This window comes from Lipotes vexillifer, unplaced genomic scaffold (assembly GCF_000442215.2).
Source record: "Lipotes vexillifer unplaced genomic scaffold, Lipotes_vexillifer_v1.1 scaffold110, whole genome shotgun sequence".
In the NCBI taxonomy this organism is placed as follows: domain Eukaryota; kingdom Metazoa; phylum Chordata; class Mammalia; order Artiodactyla; family Lipotidae; genus Lipotes; species Lipotes vexillifer.
Window position 1 is genome coordinate 1,168,693 of NW_006791887.1, and position 15,809 is coordinate 1,184,501.

The window sequence follows — 15,809 nt, forward strand, 5'->3', positions numbered from 1 at the left end:
TGTTTCAGGGAGTGGGGAGACCAAGTGTGAAGGCCCTGAAAAAGGGCTTGGTGCAACCAAGGAGCAGAAAGGAAATACGGCTGGAATGGCTGGAAACAAGGAGCAGGGACTAGGTAGAAGCCAGATCATAAAGGGTCTTATAGGTTGGCAGAGGGTTTGCATTTTATTCTGATTACACTGGGGAACCACTGAAGGATTTTAAGCAGGGGAGTCCTGTTATCTGACTGACACTTGATAAGATCACTCTGGCTACTGTGTGGAGAAAGGACTGTAGAAAGGGTAAGGATGGATACAGAGAGACCAGTTAGGAGGCTGCTGCAGCAGTCCAGGCCAGAAATAATCATGTTTTAGACAGGAGCTATAGCAGTCGAGATGACAAGAAGCAATCCAATTTTGAATATATTCTGGAATAGAACCAATGGGACCAACTAATGGATTGGATGTAGGTTTGGGGAGGTGCCACTTGCTAAGATGAAGAAGCTTCAGGAAAAGCAGGTTTGAGGAAGAAAACCAAGAGTTTGCTTTTGGACTTGTTAAACCAAGTAGGATGACTTTTTGTATAGCTTTGACTCTTAGAATCAGTAATATTTCACATTCTCCCAATAAATCATCAAAACCAACCAGTGCCGTGTGGGAATTTAAAATGGAATATAAGCAGTAACAAATAAACCTAACTGTATTACAAATGAAAAGGGAACCACACTGAAGGGGGTCAGGAAGAAAATAACTACCTAGTTAAGCTTGGAAAACAGTATTTTGACTGGATTCTGTAAAGATAAAAAGAACGTTATACAAAGCCTGTACTCTAGTGAGTAAAATGTCTTTCTCACCTGGGTGCGGATTAGCAATTCTGCAACTATTTTATGTGTATACTAGGACTGAACAAATAAGTGAACTAACTGAAGCTAAAGAGAGCCAAATTTCTCACTGTTGGAGAAAGAAGTGACAAAAAAGGAAACGGGAAGACAAGGATGAACCTGTGGAGTTGGACTGGAATCAGAAGTATCAGCATGAGCTCATGGCTTTCCATACACATGTACAGGTAGGTAAACAGAGAAATAAACAGAGAGGTGCATGTATCTGTGTGGGTAAGGATTCATGCATGTATTTCCTGGCTTCATCTGCTAAGAGGACCTAGAAGCAAAGACACTCTGGAACCAACCACTTCTCTCTACAGAAACCTCGTGCCCTAGTCTTGGCTTATAAATGTCATTATCCACTAAAAAGAACTAGGGTTCTTTGGAAAAGTGGTTCATTCCAGGGTTAGAACAGGAAAAATATAAGATAAGCCTGGAACATCTTGTTCCAAAAAATAAGGAGCCAGAAAATAAGGAAGAGCTCAAAAAATGTTTGGGGCATGTCAAAGTGATACAGGAGCCAATCTAAAGGAATTTCCAATGATCAAAGCTGGAACAATTTGAGCAATAAACAGAGATAGATTAAATTAAATCCTATAGACTAAAATAAATATCCATGAGTCCATACGTGTATTGAATAAATACATAATGGGGGAGAAGGGACAGCTCTTCCACATAGAGTAATTCCAATTAATAAATTAGAAGGAATGAGGGAAACATAAAATTACCATTAGGTAAACACCATAATAATAACTGTTGCAGGCAAGATCCACCAATAGATGCTAAAATCACTGGGCAAAAGTCTGAGGAGAAAATATATAGTAGCATAGTCTTAAACATCTCCCCACAAGATATTCATCAATTACAAGGGAAAAATAGTAACTTTGAGTAGAGAAAACTGGCAGACACCACCTCAACAAAGTGATCAAGGTGAATATCATAAGCAACAAACCAACTCGACATCATGCACTCCTTGATATGATGCACTGAGAAGGACACACATCATTTCTGTGGTATATTGGCAAAAAAAAAAAAAAAAAAAAAAAAAAGAAAAACACAACGAGAGGGGCCACGACGGTGAGCGGCCCACATATCGCAAAAAAAAAAAAAAAAAAAAAAAAAAAAAGGCATAACCTCAATCTAGTCATGAAAAAACATCAGACAAACTCAAATTGAGAGACATCCCGTAAAACAACTAGCCAGCACTCATCAAAAGTGTCAAGGTCATGAAAACCAGAAAAGGAGGAGGAACTGTCACAGATCAGGGAGACTAAGGAGAGACAACAAATAAATGCAATGTGGGATCCTGGAGCAGAAAAAAAATGGAAAGAAAAATGGCTGAAATTCGAATAAGGTCTAGAGTTTAATTAGTGGTGATATTATGGAAGATCTTTGTTCTACTTCATACTTCCAGTTTTATATTTTCTAAATTGAAAATGTATTACTTTTACAATAGAAAAAATATTTAATTTATTACCTTTTCCTTCCTATCTTTAATTTATTCAAAATGATATCATAAAGAGTGATCATAGGGCTTCCCTGGTGGCGCAGCGGTTGAGAGTCCGCCTGCCGATGCAGGGGACACGGGTTCGTGCCCCGGTCCGGGAGGATCCCACATGCCGCAGAGCGGCTGGGCCCGTGAGCCATAGCCGCTGAGCCTGCGCGTCCGGAGCCTGTGCTCCGCAACGGGAGAGGCCACAGCGGTGAGAGGCCCGCGTACCGCAAAAAAAAGAGTGATCATAAAATGATATGTAACTGGAAACTTTACTTACTGGTCATTTTGCTTCCCACCCACACCAGTCACAGCTCTTGCCTTTAGCATTCTCCTTAGCACAACAGCAGATGCAGAAAACAGATGCATGGACACAGGGTGGGAAGCAGGGGGTGGGATGAATTGGGAGATTAGGATTGACATATATACACTACCACGTGTAAAACAGATAACTAGTGGGAACCTGCTGTATATCACAGGGAGCTTAGCTCGGTGCTCTGTGGTGACCTCAATGGGTGGGATGGGGGCCGAGGAAGGGAGGTCCAAGAGGGAGAGGATATATGTATACATATAATCGATTCACTTCGTTGTACAGCGGAAATTGACACAGCATTGTAAAGCAACTATACCCCAACTAAAATTTTTTTTTCTTTTTTTTCTTTTTTTTTTTTTTTCGGTACGTGGGCCTCTCACTGTTGTGGGCTCTCCCGTCGTGGAGCACAGGCTCTGGACGCGCAGGCTCAGCAGCCATGGCTCACGGGCCCAACCACTCCGCGGCGTGTGGGATCCTCCCGGACTGGGGCACGAACCCGTGTCCCCTGCATTGGCAGACGGACTCTCAACCACTGCACCACCAGGGAGGCCCCCCAATTAAAAATTTTTTTTAAAAAGGGTATGGACACCATGATTACTACGTGAAAAGGGCTTTGTGATCAAGGGCTGTTAGTCATGAGCTCTGCAGTATTAGGGAAATAGGATTATGGGTGACTTTTTGCCCTAAATTTTTGAATAAGGTTTTAACAATTAAAAAAAATTTTTTCAATGAGATACAACATAACTTCCACCCTGTGACCTAACAATTCCACTTCTGGGTATTTATACAACAGCAAAAAAATGAAGTATATCCATAATATACACAACAACATGCATGAATCTCAAAATCCATTATGCTGACCAAAAAAAGACAGAAAAAGAGTATAAATTGTATGATTCCACTTATATGAAGTTCTAGAACAGACAAAACTAATCTATGCTGAAAGAAAGGAGAACAACACGTGGGGATTGAGGGGAGGACTGCAAGAAGGGAGGACTGCAAGAAAGGAGCACAAGGGAACTTCCTGGGAGATGATAGAAACGTTTTGTATCTTGATCACAGTGATAGTTACATGGCATATACATCAAGACTGATCAAACTATAGATCTTATTGTGCATTTTATTGTATGTAAGTTATGCCTCAATTTAAAATAAAGAGTATTGATGGGGAAAAAAATGTGGAACAAAAATTTTACTTGTTAAAATGACCAGTAATCAAGTCATAATTACCCACCTAATAAAATGTGAAGACTGTTAGGTGGTTAAATAAAATAACCAAAAGAAATTCTGACACATGCTACAATATGGATGAACCTTGAAGACATTATCCTAAGTGAAATAATCCAGCCACGAAACAACAGATACTGTATAATTCCACTTATATGAGGTACCTAGGGAAGTCAAATTCATAAAAACAGAAAGTAGAATCGTGGTTGCCAAGGGCTAGGGGGAGGAAGGAATGAGAGGTAATTCAGGAAGATGAAAAAAGTTCTAGAAATAGATGGTGGTGATGGTTGCACAACAATGTCAATGTACTTAATGCCATTGAACTGTACACTTAAAAACAGTTAAAATAGTAAATTTTATGTTACATATATTTTACCACCAAAAAAAAAAAAAAAAACAGCCTAAGATAAAGACTCAGAAAACCAATCACTCTGCTTATCTTGTTGCTTAGCTCAAAAGAATTGGAGATCTGCCTTGCTTTCATTCCTTGAAAAGAATCAATCATTCCTTTCTGACTCCTTCTGGGTATGAGCCAAAGGAAAACAGGCTCTACACTTTTTTCTCATTTTATTTTAAATCTTAGATCTACTAGGCTGTCCTGAAAGAATTCAGTGATGCTCGCCTCCTTCAAAACAATAGTCCCTAATCATTTAGGGGTTATAGATGCTTCTGAAAAATCTGATAAAAGCCACTGACCACAGTTCTTCACCTGAAGGCAATGAAGCTGCTTCATCTAGTTCATAAGTTAGGCTCTCAGAGTTTACACTTTGAGAAGAACAAAGAACTGTAAGTTATCGAATTATAAGCAGAAGTAGGAACTCAAGGCTTACGAACAAGTCAGGCAGGAGGGTTGAAGTTTCAGCCCACCTGCCTTGGAAACACCCCACCCTACTCCCCTGGACCTCAGGGCTATGAGCACAGTCAGCAAACCCAGGCTGAATCCATCTGTCCACCTAGATAGAACCAGGACACACCAGCACTCCCCACAAGGCTTACCTCATGCTGGGAATGGCATGGTAGCCCAATCGGAAGCGGAGTTTGCTAGACCCAGCAAAGTCTGCAATCACTTTTTCCCCCACAGTGTGCATGTGTCTGAGGAGCTCAAGGTGTTCTCCGGTCACAGCCTTCAGACTGGAAATGGAGGCCCATGGTAAGACCAGCCAGTGGTGACGAGCCTTGGGGTATTTATCCTTAATCACCACCACCTGCTCATCTTTGTAAACCTAGCAGAGGGGCACAAGAGAAGGAAACAGACATCTACAGCACATCTTGTGTGTGCCAGATACAGTCACATTCATTAACTCACTTAATTCCCACCACAATCTTGTGCAGAAGGTCTTAGTATCCCAATTTTGACCAATGAAAGCACAGAGACTCAGATAAGTTGAGTGTCTTGCGCCAGGTCACAGAGTTATCAGTACTAAGTGGGAAGTCTAAAATTCCAACACAGATCTAGTTGACTCCAGTCTGCGTTTTCAGTCACCATACTACACAGAACACACAGAAGAGGCACATAGTTCCTGAGGATCTGATGTAAAACCCCTGCAGGCATGAATTCAAATGCACTCTTCTCACTCTAACACAGCAGACCACATGATACATGCAAGTGTGTTCCAAGAAGCCCTATCAGATTGCCCCTTGTCACCCCAGGATGTAATTTAAGAACTCAGACTCCTCCCAGGATGACGCCTATTAATCCCAGGGCAGCCCAGTAACTGCAGTCACTATACATTATCTGACACTCTGTTGAAAGAGACCACACTAAGGTTAACACAACTTCCCTTATAATAGTAGTACCCAGAAGTTTAGGAGGAACAAGGCAGAAGGGATATTCATTTGAAAAACTTGGCTTCTCTCCAAAGAACTCCAGTTGCTAACTTACTGACAATGAGAAAAGCCACTTGATCTCACAAAACAGCCCAGTAAAACAAATCTCACTCAGAAGGACTAATCTCCTTTGATTTCATTTGTAGTTATGAACTCTGTGAAGTGATCATTTAAAACGTGAAATGTATTTCAATGCCAAAATTTTATTCCGACCTGCATTTTGGGGTCCTCCATTGAAATCTTCAAGCCTTGACTCCAGTGGCCCAATGATTCCTAGAGCAAAAAGGGGCAAGGTAAATCACAAATGCGATAGTTAAATTTGTCAGTAGTTAATACTGGACATCAGCAAAGTCCAACCAAACTTGGAAATAAGGTCAGTCTTTAAGAATTAAACTATATCTCTTTACCTCAATCTTTTCCTTTATGAACCATAAGCCATCCCCATTTTCTTCCCATATTCAGAGCTGCATGTCTAGACAGAGGCTGGAAACACCAGAGCGTGAACTGCATCTTCTTTGCCCTCTCCCACTCCATCTACAGCCTGTTTCCACTTTGACATCAGGATGTGAATCACATGATCTATGAAGAATGTTCCAATCTTAACCTTCTATAGATATACACTGACCCATTTTAGCAGCTCAGTGTTAAGCACACTGCCATTATCACCCTACCTTCAAGGGGCTTACCTCAGAAATTCAAGAGAAAAGTACATAAAGGGATATTCACCCAACTGACTGGTGACACAAACAAGTGACTATTTCATCATGGCTAATAACCCCTTAGGCATGTCTGGGCTTTAATGCGTACAAAACAATTAAGTAGTCATTACACCTCATTTAATCTCCACATCATCTATCAAGCACACTACCCTCACCTTTTTGGTGGATGCATCTTTCTCCTTCTTTGGGGGCACATAGCACTGGCTAGGGTTGCTCCCAGGTTCTAGTCTTGTACTGGGCTCAGCTTCCTGGGCAGCATCCCTTTCTACAGAATCACTGTTGCCTGACCTCTTTCTCTTCCTGTGTGTTTCCAAGCCAGGGTTCTTTGTCTCTTCCTCAAACTCTATGATATATGGATAAAGTTCATTCACCAGGTGGAGGACCTGGCCAGGCTGCAGCTTCACCTCTTGGTCTTTCCCAATTATGAGTGAGTCAATGCTGGTGGGATTGACCCCTACCTATGGAATAATCAGAAAATAATTATAATAATAGCAATAACACCCTTAGCAATATAGCTACTCCTATGTTCACCACTTACTATGTGCCAGGCACTGTGCTTAATATTCACTTCCATTACTCTGCCACTTCCACACGTGACAGAGAACCCTTTATTGGCTGGCACAGACATTCTAAAGTCAACAGTGTAAGAAAATCATCAAGTATAACATGGAAATCCAAGTTACAAATAGACATACCTGCTTTACCTTGACATATCCTTTGTTACACTCCGCTTTCAACTGTACTGAAAGAGATTGAAAAAAGTTAAACCCAAATGCCATGAAGAACCAGGCACTTGCTCCTGTTGTCCCTACAAGACAATGAAGGCTCACTCTAGGAGGCAATGTGACAAGGGTTTCCTCAAAGGCCTAAGAGCAAAATCATCCATTATTCAGGTGGCTAGGGCTCCAGGTCCTTCCGTAACAGTGTACATACTCCCTTAGCTACTGCTAATATCTTTATAAGGCAGCTTCACTGAATCCCCACAAGTCTCCCTATTCCAGAGCCCTTGGCCCACTCAGGATCACAGACTCTGCAGTCAGGAAAGGGGACCCATTTCTCTCACAAGCTCTTATATCTCAGGATTAAATCAAGACTTCCACTATTGTATGAAACCATCAGATGCCTTCAACAGAGAAAAAGGTAAAAGATATGTTCCTGGAAAACTGAAGTTCAGCTGGCCTTGGGTAGGAGGAGTAGAAAGAATATTCTAGAAAAAGGATTGCAGGGACAGAACAGTCTGAGCATATGTGGGAAGAAGTAACACTAAATACTTGTGTTCAGATACGTGAACAAAAAGCTTCTGGACAGGCTGACATACACATCCCTACAGCTGCTGCTGTGACAAGGCAGACAGAGAGCAGGAAGGAGTATCTGCTTCTGTATGTTTGGCTTAGCCAGCTCAAGCATGGCATTTTTCTTTTTCCCATTTAGATTAACTCATGTGGGAAAAACCATAATCAGTGCTGCAGGCTCCAAGCCTTAGGAACCCCTACTATGGCAAACACACTGCAGGGGGAGGCCTGGTAGCAGTGAGCATGTCTGGAGTTTACAGGTAAAAAATGAGGTACATGGTAAAGATTTTTCCTAAGGACTTTCATTTCATTAAATCCCACGAAAGACATTTCAAGAGCTAGATGTCATAGTCTTTTAAAGATACCATCCTCTGTGTGTGGCAAAATGTAAAGGACGAAACCATCCCATCACTTCTCAGACATGGTTCCAAACTGGAAATCCCAGAATTCAATTGTCTCACTGCCCAAAGAGGAACCTCCCTGGGCAAAGCAGAGTGCAGAACTCAGTTCCACCAACCCATAGTACAGGATAGAACCTGCCTGCTCCCAACACTGAATATTAACCACTTTCAGAGGGTGGAGCCAGGAGTGCATGGGGCCCTAGCACTGGCTAAAAGAGCTCAGTTCCTGAGTTTTGTTTATGGCACACAAAACGTTTTCCATCAGTAGCATCCAGGAAATGTACATCTTTGATTATATCACCATCTGAGGGAACCAAACATGGTAATCTCCACAATCCTATGACCAGTTACCTTGCTGTCGAGAACATTTCTTGTCAGTGATCTTGGTCTCGGGGCTGCGCCCAACCATGACTGCTTCCAAATGTGGAAGTTTGATTCGCTGGTGCCGATTGTCCTGTCTCACCAACCAGCACACCCGCATCATTAGTCTGAGAGACAAAACACAAGAGAATCACTGGAAAAACTAGCACAGGTCCTCCAGGACCACACCCCAGCACCACCACACATGTCATTTACCAGCTGTTCATCTTGAGGGAAGTGACTTCACCTCCCTAGTCTCAATTTCCTCACCTGTAAAATGTGATAATGACAGGACTCATGAAGGTGTTGTGAGGATTAAATAAAACAATATGGGTAAAGTATTTACTTCTGTGCCGCAGTCATGCTATGTAATCAAATATTTGTTATGTTTATTGGTATACTCTATGTGCTGGACATTAAGCTACCTCCTGAGGATCAAAGAATGATGAAACATTGTCCCTAGCCTTCAGGGGCCTGGAGTACAATGGGGCAGACTCATATATCAATTATTACAACATAATGTAATTATCTACTATAAGAAGGGAGTAGCCAAATATGGCCTTAGCCCAGGGAAAGGAAAGACTAACTCTTGCAGGGAGCATCAAAAAAGGCTTCACGAGGAAGGGAAATTCACGCTCAGTTTTAAAGGGTGAGAAGCTTGCCTGGCAGAGAGCTAAGGACATAAGAACAGAGGATGTTCTCCATAGGCATCAAGGTTTCCATTCCTTGACTGTGAAAACATACTGATGTTAGAACAACACATTTTACTGCCATCTGCCAGAAGATAGTCATGATAAATATACAAACCTACAATTTCTAAAGTGTGAATGCAGCACCTTTGTGCAATACACAACCTGCACAACACTACTGGAGGGTCTGAAATTCTTTTGTAAAACAACTTTTATGGTCATGTAGGATATCAGTAGAAGAGAAAGAGAAGAAATTCGGGAGAGGGATGAGGCCTGAAGAAAGAGGATGGAGAGGAAAAAGAGCCAGGAGAAATTGTGAAGGTAGACTTATTGCTGACTGCATTTGGGGAATGACAAGGGAGTGAAGATTTCTAATTTGGAAATACTCACTACCCAAAATGAGGAATACACTGGAGACATAATTTAGGGATAAATGATAAGTGAAGAAGAGATGATTTCAGACTGAAATGCAATTAGATTAAGTTGCCTACAGAAGATCCTAGAGTCACACTAGGATATACGGGTATGAAGCTCAAGGAGGGGAAGGGACTGAAGGTATATATATATATATATATATATATGTGTGTGTGTGTGTGTGTGTGTGTGTGTGAGAGAGAGAGAGAGAGAGAGAGAGAGAGAGTATTTTTTGCGACTGTAAAGTGCGTTATTTGGAGTCTTGGGAATTGCAATTCAGGAGACACAGTTTCGAGTAAAACTGAAAGTGTTTCAGGGGAGAGAAAGAATCAGGGGCTTATAAAGGTAAATGCCACAAGGTTGTTAAAGTTGTAAGAATTATGACCAGCTCTGACACAAAAAGGAAGTATTTGTCCTTAACTGAATGTATATATATGAGAGGCATCAACATGTCACAGAAGTTAGGGTAGAAAGAGAGTATGAGATCACCTAGGGGCAGAACAGGGAACTGTGGGAGGGACAGACTAGATCTTTGGGACACCTCCCTAGACTCCAGAAGCCTACTAATGCTCAAGCCTCTAATACCCTCTCCTTGCGAAACACCCCTTGCAGGCAAGGCAACACTCAATCAGCCGCTCTGCACAAGCTTTGTATCCAAAGGGGAGAGAAAAGAAACCAGATTTTTCAAAATCAGAGTTTCACTACCATCTGCAAAGACAGAATAACGCAAAGCAGAGTGAGCAAATGAGTGCTGAAGACGTGCAGTCACAGAAATAGGATCAGTCAGGAAAGGCTTTGGAAACTGCCCAGCAGAAAAAGCCAAGAGCCAAGGGGACTGATAAGAAAGAAAAGGAGTGAGAGTGGAAATTCCACTTCAAAAAGCACAAGTGACGGTACAGATTTCAGCAATGACAAGCCATGGGTGAGGGGTGAGAAGCAGACCTTAGTTGGCCAACCCAGAGGAGCTGCCCCAAAGAAGGCAAAGGTGCTGAAAGAACACTAGGCCAAAAAGTTGAGATTTAACAATCCACAGGAGACAACTGCCAGGGTCTGAGCTGCAGAGTGAGGTGAAATGATGCTGTGTATGGGCAGGCTGGAGTGGAGAAATCTAGAGTCAGAGATGAGCCATTTAATAAATTAAATGTGGGCCAGAGTTAGGTCTAAAAGGCAACTCCTTTGTGAGGGAGCTGATGCAAGAGCATGAAGAGTCAGCTGTAAATCTAAAATCCTAAACCCAGAGCCTCAAATGATGATGGTGCTACAGGCAAGTCCCACTTCTAAACGCTATGTGTTCAGAGGGGCATGTTTGCTCTTGCTGGAAACTGATGAATGAGCAGGTAATGGACTGAGAAATGAAGTATGTCTTCATTAAGCATTGGGAAATAAGTCATCTGGTGACTGACTACTCACAGTAATAATAAAAGAAGCCTGGAGAATAGTTGGATAGCAGGGACAGGAGGAAATCCAGAAGACAGCTGAGAGCATGGCTGACTTTTACAGGATAATAGGACCCACCCCTCCTGCTCCACACAAAATACATTCACATGCTTCATTCCCTCTAAAGTTCTTAAGTTATAATGTTTCTATTTACTACACCTTGAGAAACTGAAGCAGTGACTACAGGATGCTTATGTAACTAACCTTAAGCAATATCTTCACCCATTTCAGCCTCCAATTCCAACTTCTAGGAATGAAGCATTTTAGAATATGGGGAGCACATAAGGATGGATGTTCCTGAATCTTCAATATAACTCATCCAGTAAAACTCCATAAACTGCAAGCTCTATGACAGCAGAAGTCAAGGCCATTTTTCCTTCCACTATACCCTTAGCACTTAATACCTAGCGTACAGCAAGAATATAATAAATATTTGCAAGTGAATGACCAGATAATAATCCTATCCAGGTTCTCCTCCCTTCCTTCCCTCTCCCCTCCTCTAGCTCCTCTTATGTGGGATGCTTTGCTACTCTCTCTGAGCAACCCCATCTCCACATTTATGTGGGTAAATCCTAATTCTCTATTTTTCAGCCCCACACTTTTCACTCCAGAGTTCTAGGGACTGGTCAGAAAGAAATTCTGATTACTTCTTAAGGGACCCAAGTGATCTGATGGGCCGCACAAGGCCAGAAATCTGGTAACCTGGAACACGCTGTCCAGAAGAATGTTCTGCGATGATAGAAGTGTTCTAAACACTAACGTAGCCACCATGTGACAATCAAGCAACTGAAATGTAGCTGGTGCAATAGAGGAACTAAATTTCTTACTTAGCTTTTTTAAAATTTACCTTAAAGTTACAATAGCTACATGTGGCTGAGGGCTACCATAATGTCCAGCACAGCCCTGATCAATCCCAAATCCCTCAGGCTTGAAGCTGAGACTCTCATACTTTAACCCCACAGAGGTTACTTATTTCACCTCCCACTTCTTTTCATAAAACTAGTCCCATTTACCCATCCCTCTCTCTCCTTCCTTCCCCTCACATACACCCTTCAGGTATAACGTACTACATCAGGTCTCCCAAGTAAGTCATTATGAATATGCTCTCCTGGTACTGAATTATACTCTTCCCTTCCTCCTAAAAAAAAAAAAAAAATTCTTCCCTTCCTCCTAAAAAAAAAAAATTCTTCCCTTCCTCCTAAAAAAAAAAAATTCTTCTCAACCTCCAAGTCCCACCTCCTCCCTGAGGCCTTCACAGAGCCTTCTCTCCTCTACATCTCCTCTTCTCTTGTTATTCATCTTATTATTGCGTGTGGTCGGATTTACCCTCTCTGAAAATGAAATGTGGATGTAATCCCAATGGCCAAATGAGATTATAATCTCCTTGTAAACAGACTGCATCCATTCAGGAAACTCGGAGGAAGGGTCTCTGGAAGTCACTGGCCTAGGCTAGGTCTGGTCTTGTACTTCTCGATCTGCTGGTCTTCAGCATACTTTTATCAAGTGCATACCATGTGCTAGGCACTTACTAAATGTCTTACTTACATCATCTAATTTAATCTTCACAACTCTCATTCTAAGGAAAATTTAAGTCTTAGAGAACGAACACGTTCAAGTCACACAGCCAATGTGTGCCAGAGATAGGGTTTGAATTATTCCAGAGAACGGGTTATTTTGTTGCTGTTGTTGTCTTGTTTGGGGTTTTTTTGGCCACACTGCATGGCTTGCAGGATCTCAGTTCCCCGACCAGGGATTGAACCCAGGACACAGCAGTGAAAGGCCAGAATCCTAATCACTAGACCACCAGGGAACTCCTGAGAATGGGTTCGTAATCACTACATCATATACTTTTTGTCTTCAGTCATTTCATCATTCAATCAAAATTACTGCATGTCTACCATGTGCCTTATGCCACCCTGGTGCTGGGAATAAGGAGGTAACACATCTCACTTGTATTGTATGATGCAGGTATTATACATCATACCTGCCTTCAAAAGGCTCAGAGTCTTGTGGAGGAAAGAGACTCAAAAACAATTGTAACAAATGTGGAAAGTATAATGATTGGTCTATGCAAAGGGTGTTGTGGGAGTACAAAGCTGGAGTACCCAACCTAGACTTGGAGAAAGGAGGTGTCAAGGAAGGTTTCTAATAAGAGGTGGGCCTAAAATGAGACCTATACATTAACTGGGTTAATTAGGTGAACGTGGGCAGCCTAATTAGGTGAGGAGCAGGAAGAAGAGAAAGGAGTCAGAGAGATTCCAGTCAAAGGGAACAGCAAGGGCAGTGCACAAAGAAACAGCACAGTGCACATGAAGAAGCAGTTCAGGGCTGCTGCAACCTAAAGTATGAGGCAAAAGAAGAGGACGGAGATGCAGGCTGGTCCAGATGAAGCAGAGCCCTGGGTGACCAGCTGCAAAGCTCAAACATTAGAAGCTCTAATGGATTTTGCAATTTAGTAAACAATATTTGCTGAATGAGAGAAAAGATTGGATGAATGAACAGACAGATCCCCTTAAATATTATTAGCAGGATTTTGACTCAGTCAGATGTGTTTTCAAAGATCATTTGGGGGAGGAGGGTAGGCAGTGTGGCGAACAGATAACGTCGGATATAGGACTAGAGGGGGGGATACCAGTTAGAAGGCCATCATGTTTCAGATCAAAGAAGATAAGGCCCAAAGTAAGACAATAATAGAGATGGAAAAAAGAGCACAGATTTGAGAAATATTTAGGGGGCAAAATCAACAAGATTTAGTGATGGATGTGCTAAGAGTAAGTTCAGAGAAGACAGAATTTGAACAGTCTGTGGGACTCGCAGGCAGAGCTGTCCAGGGTAGTCAGAGGTGAGCATGAAACTCAGAGATCTAAGCTGACACTTCGATTTGGGAGCATGTAGGAGGGAGTTAAAACCAAGCTAGTTGATGTGCTCACCTAGGCAGTGTGTACAGAATGAAAAGAACAATGGGCCGAAGTCACAAGCCTTGTAAACACCCAACATTTTAGGAGCGGAGGAAGAAGACTATCCACAGTAGAAATGACTGGTGAGAGAGGCACATGGAAAAACAGCTAGAATGTAAGCTCTTTAAAGGAAGGAGGCACTTTGACATGTTCATCTCTATATCACAGTACATGTTTGTTAAATAAATCAGCTGAGTGTATTGTCCTGAGAAGCAAAGGAGTAGGGAGTGAAAGGTATCATCAAGTTTCAAAAGCAGCAAAGGAATCCAGTAATGACTGAAGAATGCCTATCTGGTTTGATAATCAATCACTAGTGACTACAGGATAAAATTTCAGGGGAATGACAGATCTGAAAGCTAGACTGCAGAAAGGAATGGGAGATGGAGTTGGAGACACAGTTTAGAATACTCTTTTAAAAGTTTGGATGAGAGGGGAAGAGAGTTACTGGATGAGAGCCAAAGGAAGATGCATCACTAGGAACTTTTTCTTTCTTTCTGGCTTGGGAGCGTGGGGGGGCGGGGGGATGACACACACATGGATATGAGAAACCTGACCTTGTTTATACCTAACTGGGACATAGACAAGGGCACAAAAGACAAATGAAAACAAGGTCTCAGGTGAAAGCATAAAAGAAAGGTCAGAAGCAAAAATAAAGGAAATTGCTTTGATCAGGAGACAGCTCATCCTCTGATACTGAAGGAAAGGTAAAGATAGGTGTAAAGCTAGATGACTGTATGAAGGGAAGGAAGAGGCAGAAATTTGAGGGAGAGCCCACCTGATGACCTCAATTTTCTCCCTAAAATAGTAGACAACAACAGAGTAAGGTGTTTGGGAACTTGATAAACAGTTGAGGAAAATCAATATAAAATAGTGGATAACATCCAAGCCTCTGAAATCCAACAGCTCAAGTTCAAATCTTGCCTCCACAACCTACGGACTGTGCGACTTGTGGCCAGTTATTTAAGCTAAGTCTTTTATTTCTTCAGCTGTAAAACGATATTAATTACTGCTCTACACCACAGCGTTGTCACAAGGGCTAAATTAAGAAGAAAAAGTTCAGTATCTGGCAAAAAACAAGCATTCAACACTACTATCACCCTTGTTAATAGTGAAGGTAGAATGAAAGCAGGAGCTAAGGAAATGTAAAAAGATCATCCGAGAGCACTGACTGTGCAACTAAGGTGAAAGGGCACAAATCTGTTGTGTCTTCCCACGTGAAGAGTCCTGTCTCAAGTGTTCTAATGACGCCCAATATAAATCAAATTCTCAAAAGGCTCCAAACCTGGACCACATTAATTCCACATAGAAATTATATCCTTGCTTTGTTGAACCGCTATCACTGGTCTGTATGAGAAAAGGCTTGCTTCTTCTGGCCTTCCTGTAAGGCCTGTTGAGGACGCTGTGAAGGGCCCTCAAGTTCCTCTCATGGAGCGTTTCTGGAGAAAACAATGTCCTTCCTGACAGGCTGCGCCGCCTCCTTGAGTTGGACAGTGCCCATTCTCTAATCTTTCCTCTGCTTGTGTTCCAAGCTAGGTACAGATGTCAAGGGCACAGGTGAACGAACGCGAAGTGGGACGGAGGCCAACGTGAGCGCCGCCAAAACACGGCGCGGGAAATGGGCAGCCCAGAGCCCTAGAGCCCTGGAGCCGGAGGATGCTGCAACGCCTGCCGGGAAAGAAGCCGTGAGAGCGTTATTCAGGGCACATCACCTAAGAGGCAACAGCGGACCCGGCCTGAGGCCCACTCCCACGGCTCTCAACCCGGCAGACAGAAGACGAAGGCCTACCTAGAAACTGCGGAGGCTGACAAGCTCACGTTACTCCT

General features: G+C 42.4%; 1 protein-coding gene across 3 annotated transcripts in view; it reads right to left on the minus strand.

The window, feature by feature from the left end:
* Positions 1-15,809, minus strand: part of APTX (aprataxin) — an 18,351-nt gene extending 2,542 nt beyond the window's left edge. Inside the window, exons 1-6 of one of the 3 annotated variants that reach the window (XM_007464939.1) lie at positions 15,772-15,809; positions 8,480-8,616; positions 7,131-7,177; positions 6,591-6,893; positions 5,930-5,989; positions 4,886-5,112 (exon numbers count right to left, since the gene is read on the minus strand). In XM_007464939.1, coding sequence (XP_007465001.1) covers positions 4,886-5,112; positions 5,930-5,989; positions 6,591-6,893; positions 7,131-7,177; positions 8,480-8,612 — 770 coding nt within the window. In that variant the 5' untranslated portion in view covers positions 8,613-8,616; positions 15,772-15,809. Of the gene's footprint in view, positions 1-4,885; positions 5,113-5,929; positions 5,990-6,590; positions 6,894-7,130; positions 7,178-8,479; positions 8,667-15,267 lie in introns of those variants that run through there. The other 2 variants (XM_007464938.1, XM_007464940.1) reach the window with 2 other exon arrangements.